The following is a 14,613-nucleotide window of genomic DNA, read 5'->3' as shown; positions in this document are numbered from 1 at the left end:
ATGGGATGGCTCCACCCTCCGGAACCACCTCTCTTCCAGGGAAAAAGAGAATTGGAGGAGAATGTCTCCCCAATTTGCTTTCCTTGGTAGGACCAACTTCAACTTGGCTTGGTCCTGTTTTTCTTGAAAGAATTGAATTAGACAGATAGGACTTTTAAAGGGAAATTCCTCCTCTTCTCACCTACCCAAATATTTGTTTGTTTAAATTAAGTAAGGGTCAGATCTTCCCCACTCGATTGATTCAGCTTAATATGTAAAGTTTTTCTCCGATGTGCCTACTTATGGATGGGGAGGTGACCTGGGAGTGTACAGATCGGTTGAGAAAACCAAGCATGGGTGTGAAAGCTGATTGAGATGGAGGGCTATGTAAAGCATTAAACAAACACAAGTCACACCCAGCATGAACCTCAGTGACTTCTGAAAGCCTAAGAGTTGCAGGAAGTCACATTGGCCAGTGCTCTGCCACATCGCCTATCAGTATCTCTCTCATCTGCAATAGATGAAGCTGTGAGTGAGGCACCAGGCCAGGAGGCAAGACCCATGAGTCACAACACAAGGACGGACAGGAGATGACCTTTCCAGGAAGAGGAAATACATTATGCCTCTAAATTCCAAGAACTTGGAGAAAGGGGATAAAATAATCATCTTTATTATCTAAATTCTAGAGGACATGATTCTGCACGACAGCAGAACCTACTAGCAGACAGAGGGGATGAAAAGTCACTCCTGAGGGAAGCTTTCCTGTACAAGCGCTCTGAGAGTTGGGCACTGTGGGTGTCGTGCTGTGTCCAGTCTGCAGGAACACAGCTGGCCCCAGCGCTCCCAGGAGGAGGCCCAGCCTCAGGTCCCCTGTACACAACAGAATTAGATCAGCCATGGCTCCTTGCTGGACAGAGGAGTATCCTTGGGCTTCATCGGGGCAGGCAGCTCGCCACGGGGTCCGGCCGAGGAGGTACAGGCACAAAGTTCATGGGACAGAGCAGCAGCGGGCATATCTTCTCATGCTCCCTCAGTGCCTCGGTCAGGTACTTCAGCTCCTCCGTCAGCTTCCCAATCTCTCTCCGCAGCACGGTGTTTTCTTGCTCCAGGCACTCATACTCCTGGGGCAGACAGAGAATGGGCAAAATCGGTTCTGAAATTGTATCCCTCTCTCGGTCCTCCCGGAAGCTCCAACCTGCCCTGCGATGTTCCGCTCTTGCTTAGTAAGCCGTGTCATTAGGCATGTCCCCTCCACTACTTGGACTTGTTTATTTGCTTAATGTCTCTCTCCTCTCACTAGGATAAAAGAATCATCAGGGCAGGGCCTTGTTTTATGAATCAATTTTATTGAGGTAGAATTTACATAAAATAAAATGCATCAATTTTAAGTGCGTAATTCAATGAGTTTTGACAGACGTGGACCTATGCTGATCAATATACAGAACATTTCCATCACTGCAAAAGTTCCCTCATGCCCCTTTTCAGTCAGTCCCCTCAACTGCTAATCTGCTTCCTGAAGGTGTTGACTGGGTTCACAGCTATATCCCCAGCACCTAGGACTGTACTTGGAATGCAACAAATGTTTGTCGCTTGCACAAATAAATGAATGAAAATATCCCTTGCGTTGGTTTTGCTCCAGTACTCATCTGTTAAATTTCCACTATATCAGTGTTTACAGCAGCTTAGAATTGGGGGGAGGAGGGGTCAGAGAGACCCAAACCACACAATGTAGAAACCTTCCCCATATAATTCTAACTCAGATGTCCGACTTGTGCTGGGCACTCCCTCTTTTTAAGGACAGTCCTTGTCATTTCTGAGCTACTGTTAGAAAACTCCTCTTTGGCTCAGTGCCATAGCTCAGCGGCTAGGGCACCAGCCACATACACCAGAGCTGGAGGGTTAAAACCTGGTCCAGGGCCTGCCAGACAACAATGACAACTACAAGAAAAAAATAGCCATTCATAGGAGGCGGGCGCCTGTAGTCCCAGCTACGGGGAGGCTGAAGCAAGAGGATCGTTTAAGCCTAAGAGTTTGAAGTTGCTGTGAGCTGTGACACCATGGCACTCTACCGAGGAGGACATAATGAGATTCTGTGAAAGAAAGAAAGAAAGAGAGGGAGAGGGAGAGGGAGAGGGGGAGGGGGAGAGAGAGAGAGAGAGAGAAAGAGAGGAAGGAAGGAAGGAAGGAAGGAAGGAAGGAAGGAAGGAAGGAAGGAAGGAAGGAAGGAAAGAAGGAAAGAAGGAAGGAAGGAAGAAAGAAAAGAAAGAAAGAAAGAAAGAAAGAAAGAAAGAAAGAGAGAGAGAGAGAGAGAGAGAGAGAGAGAGAGAGAGAAAGAAAGAAAGAAAGAAAGAAAGAAAGAAAGAAAGAAAGAAAGAAAGAAAGAAAGAAAGAAAGAAAGAAAGAAAGAAAGAAAGAAAGAAGAAAGAGAAAGAAAGAAAGAAAGAAAGAAAGAAAGAAAGCTCCTCGTTGTACTAATCTAAAATCTCCCTATCCTTCAAACCTACCTATGGGCTTGGTTGTATCTACTGGAACCACAAAGAGTAAATCCAATACTTTTTGCAACACCACAGTTCTTGAAATGTTAGGAGACAGCCCTGTACCACTTCCCCTTAGGTGTTCTCTAAGCCCAGTTCTCTCAGGTCTTCTGAGTTCCCTACGTCAGAATTTGCAGCCCCTCTGCCCTCCTGGAGGTCATCCCTGACACAATCTAATTTTCCATAATCTCTGAGAAAATGCCACTCCCCAAATGCAATGCATGATTCTGGGGACCTTGCAGAGGGGAAACGCAGGGCGGTGGTCTCCCATGTGGCCTCCCACTGAATTTCACTCTGTTCATCTGGACATCTTTGAGCCTAGCAAAATGTTTCTGAATCTTGATTGTGTCACCTCATGGATGTGTGGTCCCACACAATTTCAAGCCACCTACTAACTTGATGGACTTCCTTTTCTTCATCCAAGTTATAAATAAGTTATACAAAACACAGCCAATAGCAGACCCTCTGTAGAATGACCATCTTATTTAAATCTTGCTGAAATGTTGTTTTCCTTCATTTCTAGCTTCCCAGATAGGCCCATGCACACCATGCATTTTCTGAGCTAGGGATATAATCTTAATACCCATCACACTTTCTCTCTTATTAGTAATTTTTAAGAAATATCCCTAAAGAAGTCCATCTTTTTATAGCCCCTGCAGACACATGCAAATTCTCAACCCTGCTTCTTTGCTCATGCCGTTCTCAACTGGACTGCCTTCTTTCTTTTCTGTGTGGGCCCAATGCAAGCCCCACTCAGGAAGGTTTCCCTGATCACAGCACCTATAGGAAGCACATGTTTTACTACGTGTTCTGTTCGTCTTGTATCATGATCAATCTCACTCACATTAAATAATGTCTCTCTCCAATGATCATAAATGTATAGCACCCAGCAGCTTCTGCTACCCTCTGTGGTCCCCTTGTCTGATGGCCTAGAACCATCCTCTATCTGCTCAGTGGCACCTCTGCCTTCATCCTTTGATTTCCTTTTCTACCTTTTCTTCCCCTCCCTCCTCCTCCGGCACCTTCCTGCCTGTCAGAACTGAGGGATCCAGAGGGCTACAACATGCAGAGTCCATGTGAGCCACTCCTCAGGCAGGTCTGGAACACTCCCCAGGGCAGAAGGCCTGTTCACACCTTCTCCCTGCAGGCTGCCCTGGGTCTGTCTGGCTTCACTGGGGCATGGGCCCCATTCTGCCTTCAGACCTCCTCCCTGCCTCCTCAGGCTCTCCTCTGGCCTCTGACAAATTCTAGTCCTGGAGTTGGAATTCGGTGTACAAACCCAGCAACAAGCTCTCCATGGGCAAGGTGTGGGTCTGAATGGGAGGATGGGGAAGGAGGCTGAGGTATCGAGGAAGCCTGCAGGCCGCAGAAGGGAGGGGCCCCAGTGCACACACAGGTGCACAGGACATATACACTCCACCCTGCTACTGGAAAGGTCCTTTGCTTTCAAATGAAATAGAGTGGATTTGAATGCTTCCGGCAAGCTAAACTTGTAACTAGATTCCAAGGAATAGAAAGCTCCCTTCCTTTGGGAGAATAGGCCAAACTGCCTTTCCACAATTACTGACACTGTGAGCTTCTGAGCTTTGTGTCTGGAAGCTGCCATGAAGAGCCCTGAGGCCTGATGCCTTCCTGATACCACTGCTTTCTCTATACCCCAGCTCAAGGCGTCTTCAGAGCTGCCATCACAGGCCACCAAGCAGGACAGGGACTTGATTCCTTGGATTTAAGTTTTGCTCAGAAATCTGCTGAGGGACTTTGAGCTGAGAGAATAAAAAGAAGAGGCAAAGTTAAATCTTCTGGTAAGACCAGCACTCTAAAACTAAAAAGAAGAGTAGAGAGAAAGAAAACGAGGCCAGAGAGCACAAATGGGAACAAAGGGGAAAGAAGGAAACCCACTCGACGCTGAGAAGAAATCACTGGATTTAACACAAACAATAAATAAGAACAGACTGTTAAACCCTTTGTTCTTTCCAGAGAGATGATTAGTCTAGTTCAAAACCTGCTAAGTTTCGACTCCCTTGCTGCAGGTTACTACTCTGCCTTCTGTGGGTATTTAAAAGTAGAAATTTTAAACAAGACTTGCACGGTGGTTACTGCGCTGCCTTCTGTGGGTATTGTGCGGGACAGTTTTAGAGCAGAGATCTAAAAATTGGAGGTGGTGAAATCACTGCAAATCCCAGTTCTGCCTCAGAAATTACACTGCCTGAGGCAGTGGTTCTCAACTAGGGCAGTTTTGACAGTTTCCAGGGGACATTTGTCAGCATCTGGAGATGATTTTGGTTGTCACGTTTGGAGGTGGACGGGGTGCTACTGCATCCAGTGGGTAGAGACAGGGAGCTGCTCAATGTCCTGCAGAGCACAGGACAGCCCCACCCCCAGCCTCCAAATGTTAACAGTGCTGAGGCTGAGAAACCCTGTTTTGGGCATCTGAGAGTGATGCCCATCGATCTGTCCAGGGATCGATTAAGAGGCTGTCTTGGGAGGTACTCGGGATCCTGGGTGGCTCTGAGGTAGCAGACAGGGTCAAGGACTGGTAAAGAAGTTGATGTGGGTACCCCAGACCAGAGATGGCAAATCAGGAGGGAAGGAAAGACGGGGTAGGCAAAGACATCACAACAGTACACAGCCACTCCCAGACCCCAGTTAACCAGTTAGAAAACTGAAGCTCTGAAAGGTACAGAGACTTTTCCAAGGTCACACAGCCTTTGGATGTGATCCCTGACTGCAAGGTCAATTGCCATTCTCATGCAACATCAACAATTCTGCTTTCGGATGGTTGTGCCTAAGCCCAAATTTCCCCATGGTGATTACCAGAAGAGGCCATACGAGCTTAGGATTTTACACTATTCCCAAGCCTTAGCTAATACACTTCCCAGCAGAAAACTTTTGTTACCAACAAGGGCAGGACACAGCAGTGTCATAATCAGTCTCTAAATCAAGTGCGTACTGACATAAAGCATTGTCTTGGAACAAACAATACCTGAAAAAAAGTGGCAACACATACTACCACCATATTTCCCAAGTCACTTGTCAGTTTGTGACATTTGGGGCACTTGAGGATGGCATTGCTGCTTTCCTTTTCTGACTCAAAATTCTTTCTCAGTCTTACACCTTTGGGTGCCTGGTCAAACCAGTCTGACCCACTTCCGAGCCACTTTTCAGCTTCTCTTATAGACCTTGACTGTTCACTTGGGCTCTGATTCATAAATGTGGACCCAGGCACGCACCTAACGTTCAGAGACGAATGGAGGTCGAAATCCCCATGAAAGGTGTAAGCAGGCTAAAGAGATGACTTGCCACCCAAAGTGAACACGGAGGTGCACAGACATATCACTGCAGTCTCACGGCTAGCTACATGCCCTGAGCGAGGGGGAGCTCTTCCCTGAAAGGTACCCTCCTTCCCTCCTGGAGGTCCTGCCTTCATGGGCAGTCCTCCAGAGGGGAGAGAGGTGTCACAGAGACTCATAAGAGCTGGAGCTGGAGGAGGTTTTTCAGTGTTGTGGGTGACAGAGGCTCAGGAAGAAGTGGGATGTCTCAGTGAGGTGGAGGGATTGAAAAGTAGAAATTTTAAACAAGACTTGCTCTGAGTCTAAATAGTCCCCCTGATGGTATTCAACAAAGGCAAGTAAAGAGCTTGAGTCACGTGGAGATATTTAGGAATTCTACCCCATGGTGGAGAGCAGAGGAACAAATGAGTAAAGCCCTTTGATGGGCTACTCTCTCCGCAGAGGTGACTGTTTTCTAGGCCCCTTGGTGCCTCCCAGAGAGCTGGCCTCACTCCAGCTTTGCAGACGTTTTCATGAATGGTATGTCGTGGCCTGCGAGCCCCAAGGGTCCCAAGTGTCTATCTGCTGTGTACTTTGTTACCAACAAGGGCAGGACCCACAGCAGTGTGCTAGGCGTTCTGCATGCAACTCACCAGAGCACATTAAATGTGATCTTTACCCATTTTTTTTTTTTTTTGGAGACTCACTGCATCATCCGGGTTAGAGTACAGTGGCATCACAGCTCACAGCAACCTCAAACTCTTGGGCTCAAGCAGTCCTCTTGCCTCAGCCTCCCAAGTAGCTGGGACTACAGGCACCTGACACAATGCCTAGCTGGTTTTTCTTTTTTTTTTTTTTTGAGACAGAGTCTCGAGTTGTCACCCTGGGTAGAGTGCTGCAGCATCACAGCTCACAGCAACCTCAAACTCTTAGGCATAAGCCTCCCAAGTAGCTGGGACTACAGGCGCCCATCACAACATCCAGGTATTTTTTTTGTTGCAATTGTCATTGTTGTTTTAGCTGGCCAGGGCCAGGTTCCAACCCGCCAGCCTCAGTGTATGTGGCCGGCGCCCTACCCATTTAGCTACGTACCAGGGCCGCCTGATTGTTCTATTTTTAGTAAAGATGGGGTCTTGCTCTTGCTCAGGCTGGTCTCAAACTCCCGACCTCAAGTAATCCACACACTTCAGTCTCCCAGAGTGCTAGGATTACAGGCTTGAGCCACTTTGCCAAGCACTTTACCCCATTTTTTAACCAGATACTCCACCTCCAGTATGTAGGGTTAGCCATTCAACGTCTTACCACTAAACTGGGGGTCAACATAGGTCTCCATACCTACGATGTCCTCCTGAAAGGAGGCTGGAAATTAACAGGGAAGAGATTCATGTTGTGCCCTTTGGTTCAGAGATGACATTCCTCTTGTTCTGCAGAAGGCTTGAAATGTACTTCTATTTTCCCAAACTAGTCGCCCGCTCCTTCACACACACTTGTGACCAGTGACACCTGTGTGTGGCTAGTGAGGGTAAGGTGAGAGTTACAGTTTGAAGTCTGCATACAGATGGAGCCACTGTCCTAACCCTGTTTTTCTCAACAAAGCTGGCCTGGCTGCAGAGATCCGCCAGTAGTGAGTAATCCCCATCCATTGCCTTCATCCCACTGAGAGGAGAAGGGTGTGTTCCTCCATGGAGGGAACTGACTTCAGATCGACCCACCCCATTTCTTGAAAGGGCAGCTGGCATCACTATCACGTAGCACAGTCCCTGGGCAGGAAAGTAGGCCAGGAACACTACAGAAGCATTCTCTACCCTATGTGTCTAAGAGGAAGCACACAGGAATAAGTGTGGTACTACCCCTAAGTTCCCAAGCACCTGCTTCACTTGGTTATTAAACCCACAAATGACAGAAGTTGAAAGAGATCTGATACTTCATCCATGTGGCATTTTTGACACTACAGCAAAGTTACACGAGTATTTATGTTATCTTCCGTGGTAGGCAGAATAATGGCCCCTTAAAGATGTCCACATTCTGATCTCTGGAACCTGTGAATATGTTTCCTTACATAGAAAAAGGAACTTTTCCAAGTGTAATTAGGAAGTGTGAAATGGGGAGATCACCCAGGCAGGTCCAAGGTCATCACAAGCATCTTCTAAGTGAAAGATGGGATGGAGTCCGGACAGTACACAGCATGAGAATGACTCCACCAGCCATTTCTGGCTTTGAAGATGGAAGATAACCACAAGCTCAGGAGCATGGAAGCCTCTAGAAACTAGAAAAAGCAAGAAAACACATCTTCTCTGGAGTCTCTAGAAGGAAAACAGCCCTTCCGACATCTCAATTTTAGCCTAGTAAGACCCCATTTCAGATATCTGGCCACCAAAACTATAAGAGAGTAAATCTGTGTTGCTTTAAGCCACCAAATTTGTGAGAAATTGTTGTAGCAGCAGCAGTGGGAAACTAACATACTTGACTTTGAGAATCCCATGCATCTAAGGACAGGAATGAGATCTTCTCCTCTCTCTCTGACCCAATGGTAATGCCATTGTATTTGTGGAATGGACCTACTCCACCTTGCTCCATGAAAAATCCTGTCCAAGACACTTAGTCTAGAAGCTTCTTGAGGGAGAGGGCCCTGGCCATCCATCTGGCACCTGCGGTCTGAATACAGAGCCCCGCACTGTGAGCCACAGGTCTCCTCCAGGGGTTATTTGCTAACATGAAGTTAGAACCACAATTGCTTTGGGAGCAAGGGAGGAAGGCAGAAAGGAGTCAAAGGGCACAGTTCTTCTGTGGACATTTTATAGAACTAATAAAGGCAGGAAGCACCTTCTCTGACCCTAGTCTGGACGCTCCAGTCTCTTTCTAGGGCTCAGCCATCCTATCTCCAGGAAAGAATCTGATAAGCATAATTTATGCCACACTGTGTGAATTTGTATCAGCAGGTCACCTCTGCCTGGGGTATTTACATTCTGAGTTTATCCCCTGTTGTTTATTAAAGAGTTTTCAGAGCTTGGCCTATTTGCCCCCCCATAATACTCAATATAGTCTCTGGGCTGTACTGACACACACTGTACTTCCCAAGACAATGTACGGCAAGAAAGCATGGAGAAAGCAAGAGAGAGCTAAACTTAAATCTTTAGCTATGCACACCAACCCCATGCAAAGAACATGGAACTATCACCAATTTCCTGCATGGATTCTTGGATGCTTCTGAGGCCAGTTCCTGGTGCAGAGCAGTTCCATGTCCTGGCTGTGGAATTATGTGGGTTTATGCATTAAGAGTCAAGGAAAATGGGATGGTTTAGAATAAATCCTAGACTCCTGATTGGACTGACAAGAAAGACGGTTCGCTCCATTAACTACAATTCAAAGACAGTGAGAAGAGAAAGTCTCAGGGTGAACAGATATAATGCTCTGTTACCTGCACTAAACCTATCTGGAGACCTCTAAGCAGGTATTAAAGTTATAGGGTCTGGGATCCAGGACGGGGGGGCCTGCCCACAGTAGGCAGTATTGGGAGCTGGAGCAAGGAGAACAGATTAATAGATTAAGTCTTCTAGAATGAGAAGAGATGAGTGCAGAATCTGAAACCCCAGTCAACAATAACATTTAAGGAAATAGTGGTGGAAAAGCTCACAAAGAAACTGAGGGAAAAAAAAGTAGCGAAGTGTCAGGAAAACTAGGAAATGTGGTCTTCCAGAAGCAAAAGACAGGGAGGTTTCAAGAAGGGATAGGTCAAAGATGCCAGATGTTTCGGCCAGATCAAGGATGATGAGACCAGAAAGAGAGGCCCCAACAGGGCAGGGCCAAGGAACTGCAGCCACCAGGGGCAGCTTTTGCACACACGCTGGCTGTGTGTGCGCATGCGTGCGTTGTGTCTGTGTGCACAGGCACATCACTGGGCGGGGAGGGGGAGCAGAAATGAAATCACAAAGGATTGGAGAATGAGCGGGAACTGAGGTCACAGAGACAGCGGGTGCACGCCATTCTTTTCAAGAAGCAGAGAAGTGAAGGCAGGAAAGGAATGGAGCAAGAACCTAAAACGGAATCAAGATCACGACAAGGCTTTGTTTTGTTTTAGAACAGAAAAAACTTGACTATGAGCAAAGAATCAGAACACTGGGTTGAAATGACCTGGCAGAATTAGATATGAGTGTTGCTGAATTTGTGATAACGAGGACAGTGATGTCATCTCCCCCACACTCCTATAGAGCAGAGGATGGGCCTTCCCGGCAGCTCTGAGGTGGTCTGCCCTAACCACAGCCTCACCTCATGGAGTTTGTCAGCCTTCTGGGTCTGCTTCTTCCGACTTCTCTGAGCAGCAACTCGGTTTTTTTCTCTCCTCCGGACCTTCCTGTCATCGTCCTCGGGGCTCTGGGGGAACACATTTGGGGAGGTATGATGTCGAGGCCCCTTCTCTCTTCACGCAGCGCGGCTCGCTGAGCGGCACCACGTTATGTGCCATTTGCAGCAGTGCTTGCGGCTACCCCAGCCGGCTGACGACAGCCCCTGGTCAAGAAATACTTGCTGCAGCTCTGCTTAGCTGTTCATCCCCGTGACCTCCATTTAAAAGATGAGGAATAAGAAACTCAGGTTAAGGAACTTGCTCCAGGTACCACGGCCAGTAGGAAGTGGAACTCAGGTCTGTTGGTCTCCAAACCAACGTTCCTAAACCTCTACCCCACAGGGCGTATGCCTGGAGGAGTCGTGGTGTCATCACAGTTGTCACATTACATCGCACACACACAGTTGTGGTGTTCATCAGGGACTGGGAAAACCAGGGGACATCTGCTCCATGGAACAGCCCTTACACCATCACGCAAAACAGGTACTTTTGATACTGCGTGCAAATCATGATTACACTTATAACTGCAACCACATAACCACCCACACACAAAATGACCTCCACCCCCCACTGACATTGTAGGTATTTGAACAATGCTAAACTGGCATTTTGTTTCAGAGATCAGAGTGAATCAGAAAGCAAAATTATGATGTATCTTGAAAGTTCTTAGCTACCTATGAGATATTAGCCACATTTAGTCAAATCCTTTAAGAGTGATCACAAAATAGGCTGGCAGAAAAACACATCGCCCAAGGTAAAAACTCTTCATTCAGTTATAGAAAACATAGAAAGGTAGAGAAGTATTTGCTTTCCAGGACCTGGAAGCAAAGACACCAAGGATGAAAAAATACTACCCTTAAAAAGTTTAAGAGCCAACAGGTCAGTGAGGTACAAACCCAGGAAAGCTACACAGTTATTAAGAGTAGCGGAAAGCAAATATTGATAACAAAAAGAGTGAGTATTTTCACTTCTCATTTGATCCGGTCTTGCATCCCAAAACAGAAAGACACAGATCATCTCCCCAAGTTACTGCAGGTAAGAATTTTCAACATGTGCAAGAATTACAAGGGTTTAATTTTTTGTTGTTGTTGTTGTTGCAGTTTTTGGCCGGGGCCAGGTTTGAACCTGCCACCTCCAGTATAGGGGGCCGGCACCCTACCCCTTGAGCCACAGGCACAGCCCAACAAGGGTTTAAAAGGAAAAGAATAACATAAATAACAAACACAAGTGGCCTGGAGACAAAGCTTAAGGGAACAGAGACAGGTGTAAAAATGCAGTCTTCCAGAGGTAGAGAAGTCTTGATAAATATAACCAGAACATGGCGGGAGAAATATGTGATAGCAATGACAGAGCTTTAGCTTTAGACCTAGTTCTGTCTCAAGTGTCAATATGTTCTTGGGTAAATGATTTAAAGTCTCTGAATTTTCAATTCCCTCATTTATTTTAAGTGTGATTCATTCATTCTTTCAGTGTATATTAACTCGGTACCTACCATTTGCCAGTCACAGGGTATACAAGCCCTATACAAAGGGTCAGTGATCTCTGCAGCCTTCATGCTAACAGCCTGATGCTTAGGGTTGGCACAGATTTTGGGAGATTTGTCCCAAAGCTCCCAGCCCACAGTATGCCCTTAAGAAGTTACCTGCCTTTGTTGAGGTTGCTATTTTTTTAATTGAATCCCCATAGTGCTTTTCACCACATCATGCCTCTTTGTTCGCCATAATCAAAAAGGCACAGGGCACAAGAAAGTAGTCTGGACACTGACCTCTGGGAGCTGTTAAGTCCATCTACACTATCCTTATCACCTATCAGGGATGGCCACATCTACCAACCTAGCAGAAACATTTAATCAAGACAAAGAAACAGGCTTGATGCCTGTGGCTCAAATAGCTAAGGTGCCAGCCACATGCACCTGAGCTGGCGGGTTGAATCCAGCCCAGGCCTGCCAAACAACAATGACGGCTGCAACCAAAAAATAGCCGGGCGTTGTGGCAGGTGCCTGTAGTCCCAGCTACTTGGGAGGCGGAGGCAGGAGACTCACTTGAGCCCAGGAGTTGGAGGTTGCCCACGGTGACGGCTTGAGGCTCTGTCTCAAAAAAAAAAAAAAAAAAAAAAAGACAAGAGAAGCACAGATTTTAGGTATTCGTATATTATTAACCATATGTCGTGTAGTCCTCAAAAATCCTGAGAGGTTGATGTTATTATATTCATTTTACAGACAGGGAAACTGAGGCTCTGAGAGGTGTGTGGTAAAGCTGAGGCCCAAATTCAGTTGTGTGTGACACTCCAGCGGTACCCAATGACACTGTGCGCTGGGACCTAACTGGGAAGGGGCGGGGAGGAGAAGGAGCGTAGGGATGGAAAGACTCTGTCTTCTTCCCCAGGCAGCTAGGTGCGAAGTTTCTGAACGGCTGTCCCTGCCAGCGACATGGACGCAATTCTGAGAGCGCAGTTGTAAATGTTGCCAAAGCCAGAGCAGAGGACTGCCCGGACCAGGGCGAGGGGTTTCCACCAGTGCGGGGGGTGGAGCCTGCTCACAGTAGGCCCCCACCTCACACCCACGGGCTGCCCGGACCTCCGTTCCCCAGTCCATCGGCAGCCAGAGGAGGGTGGATGTTGGCAGTGGCTGAGGGCGAGCCGCCCCTTCAGGCTGAATTGTCCCTCTCTGCGCTCTGGTCCCCTCCTGGAGCGGCTGGGAAGGGCCACTGCGCAGGGATGCCGCGGCCCCCGGGGCAGAGCGGTGCCCACGTGCCGGGGAGCCTGGGCCGTGCGCCGGTGCCCTCGGGTTTCTCCGCCCGCAGGAGCGTAGGAGCCACCGCAGGCGCCGCGGACACTGCGCGCGCCGGGGTCCCTGGACCGCCCCGACTCCCACGCCCGCCATCTCGGCTCCCGCAGCGCGCTCCACCCCCGCACCTCCGCGGTCCCTGCCGCGGAACACCAGCGCCCACCTCCTCGTGCCACCCCCCGCCTCGCGGTCCCTTAGCCTGCTACCTGTGGCGTCGCGGCGCTCCTCTGAAGGACGCTGCAGGCGGCCGGGAGCCCTTGCGACATGCCGGGCGCTCCTCCGCCGGCCCGCCCCGCCGCAGCCTCGCCGAGGAGCGGCCGCCGGCCCTCCGCGCCCCGCACGCGGGCTCTGCCTAGCGGCGCTGTCCCAGCACCCGCATCCCCGCGCCCGCACCTGCCGCCGCCGGCCCCGGCCCCGCCCCGCGGCTTCCCGCTCCCCTTCCAGCAGCTCCCGGAGCCGCGTGTTCTCGGGTGTCCCCACCCCCGTCCCAGCCCGCCGTCCTTCCCGTCCCCGGTCCGCCCCGCCCCCTCCCTCTCCCACCCCCGCCTCGTTTCCTCCTTTCCCGCCCTCTTGTCACTCCTGGGGTCCCGAATCCCACCTCTGTCGCGGCTTTCTGCTGGGGCCCGGCGCTTCCTGGAAGTCACGTGGTGGCCCCGAAACTCTCCGGGGTGCGCAAAGCCCACCCACAAGAGGCAGCGCCGGGGCGGGTGGGGGTCAGGGAGCAGCCACGCAGCCTGGGGTCTCGGGAACTCAGGTGGGTGGTGAGGGGCTGGTGGGTTTTTTACCGGTCCCATCACGGCGTCTTGGGGCGCATCAGCCACGCCTTACCACCAGCCCCCTCGCCCCCGGCGCGGGAGTCACAGCCCATGGGGACTTTCTCCGGCTGGGTCAGTCATCGGGGCGCCACTCTCACTCCGGCGCCCTGGAGGCCAGGCCAGGGCCGAGGACAGCTGACTGGGGCACCCGGGAGCCACGGGCGCCTCAGGGCTTTTTGCGGGGAGCACCTACCCTTGGATTTCCCGGTCCCGCCGGCCTGTGGGAGGAAGCGAGGCTGGGCCGCCCCAAGGGTGAATTCCCTGCGTGGAGGGTGGACAGCGGGAGGCTGTCCCTGACAGGAACAGTGACAGGCTTCCCTGAAAGCGAACCTGCCACGCTGGACGTCCCTAATGACAAGTTCAGGGATCTGGTCCAGCCTCGCTAGGTAGGGTTAAATGGACCAGATCCTTTTTCAAGAATAAAGTAGCAGGTGCTCTTCCCAGGGGTTAAGATGTGGGGCGCCTGCCACCCTCACGCTGAACTGGGGAGCGAGTGAAGGTACGGCGTGTTCCTCTACACCTGCCTGTCAGCGAAAAGATGGGAAGTCAAGAGAATTGTAAATGGTCCCAGCAAAGAAAAAGGCCAGTGGTTACAGGTTGTGGTCTGCACGCTGTGAACATCAGCAAAGTAAGACAACCGCAAATCCGGGTGGGCGGGAGGCAACCAGGGCAGAAGGGCAGAGGTGCCATCCGAAAAGTATGGTCACCGAAGGCTTCAGGTTCGCCCCGCAGCGGTGGCATGGGGGACGGGCACTTCTCTCTCAGGACTTAAGACCTATTCTGTCAAAGCTTTGAGGGCAGCTTGAGCGAACTTGGGGGGCTGGCTGGCGACAGAAAAGTAAGTGGAGGTTCTTGCCTGTGTGAGCAGGAGCTTTGGCCAACTGAGAGG

The 14,613-nt window shown here is 49.8% G+C and overlaps 1 protein-coding gene across 2 annotated transcripts; it reads right to left on the bottom strand.

Annotated features, from left to right (window-relative positions):
• Positions 1-636: 636 nt before the first annotated feature.
• Positions 637-13,359, bottom strand: BATF3 (basic leucine zipper ATF-like transcription factor 3). 2 transcript variants are annotated; one of them, XM_053608155.1, is made up of 4 exons: positions 13,116-13,359; positions 12,166-12,210; positions 10,049-10,153; positions 637-1,100 (listed from the first exon to the last, which is right to left on the bottom strand). In XM_053608155.1, the coding sequence occupies exons 1-4, from the start codon at positions 13,173-13,175 to the stop codon at positions 912-914; spliced, it is 399 nt and encodes a 132-aa protein (XP_053464130.1). In that variant the 5' UTR covers positions 13,176-13,359; the 3' UTR covers positions 637-911. The 2 variants fall into 2 exon arrangements, with proteins under 2 accessions (XP_053464130.1, XP_053464131.1); XM_053608156.1 differs by lacking the exon at positions 12,166-12,210.
• Between the last annotated feature and the right edge of the window lie 1,254 nt (positions 13,360-14,613).

Source organism: Nycticebus coucang, chromosome 10 (assembly GCF_027406575.1).
Source record: "Nycticebus coucang isolate mNycCou1 chromosome 10, mNycCou1.pri, whole genome shotgun sequence".
In the NCBI taxonomy this organism is placed as follows: Eukaryota; Metazoa; Chordata; class Mammalia; order Primates; family Lorisidae; genus Nycticebus; species Nycticebus coucang.
This window is presented reverse-complemented; position numbering and strand designations above follow the sequence as displayed.

Coding starts and splice junctions, on each gene's coding strand:
- BATF3 (XM_053608155.1), bottom strand. CDS start 13,175: ATGTCGCAAGGGCTCCCGGCCGCCTGCAGCGTCCTTCAGAGGAGCGCC. Junction 12,211..13,115: donor GGAGCGCCGCGACGCCACAG/GTAGCAGGCTAA, acceptor TTTTTGAGACAG/AGCCTCAAGCCGTCACCGTG. Junction 1,101..10,048: donor AGGCTGACAAACTCCATGAG/GTGAGGCTGTGG, acceptor TGTCTGCCCCAG/GAGTATGAGTGCCTGGAGCA.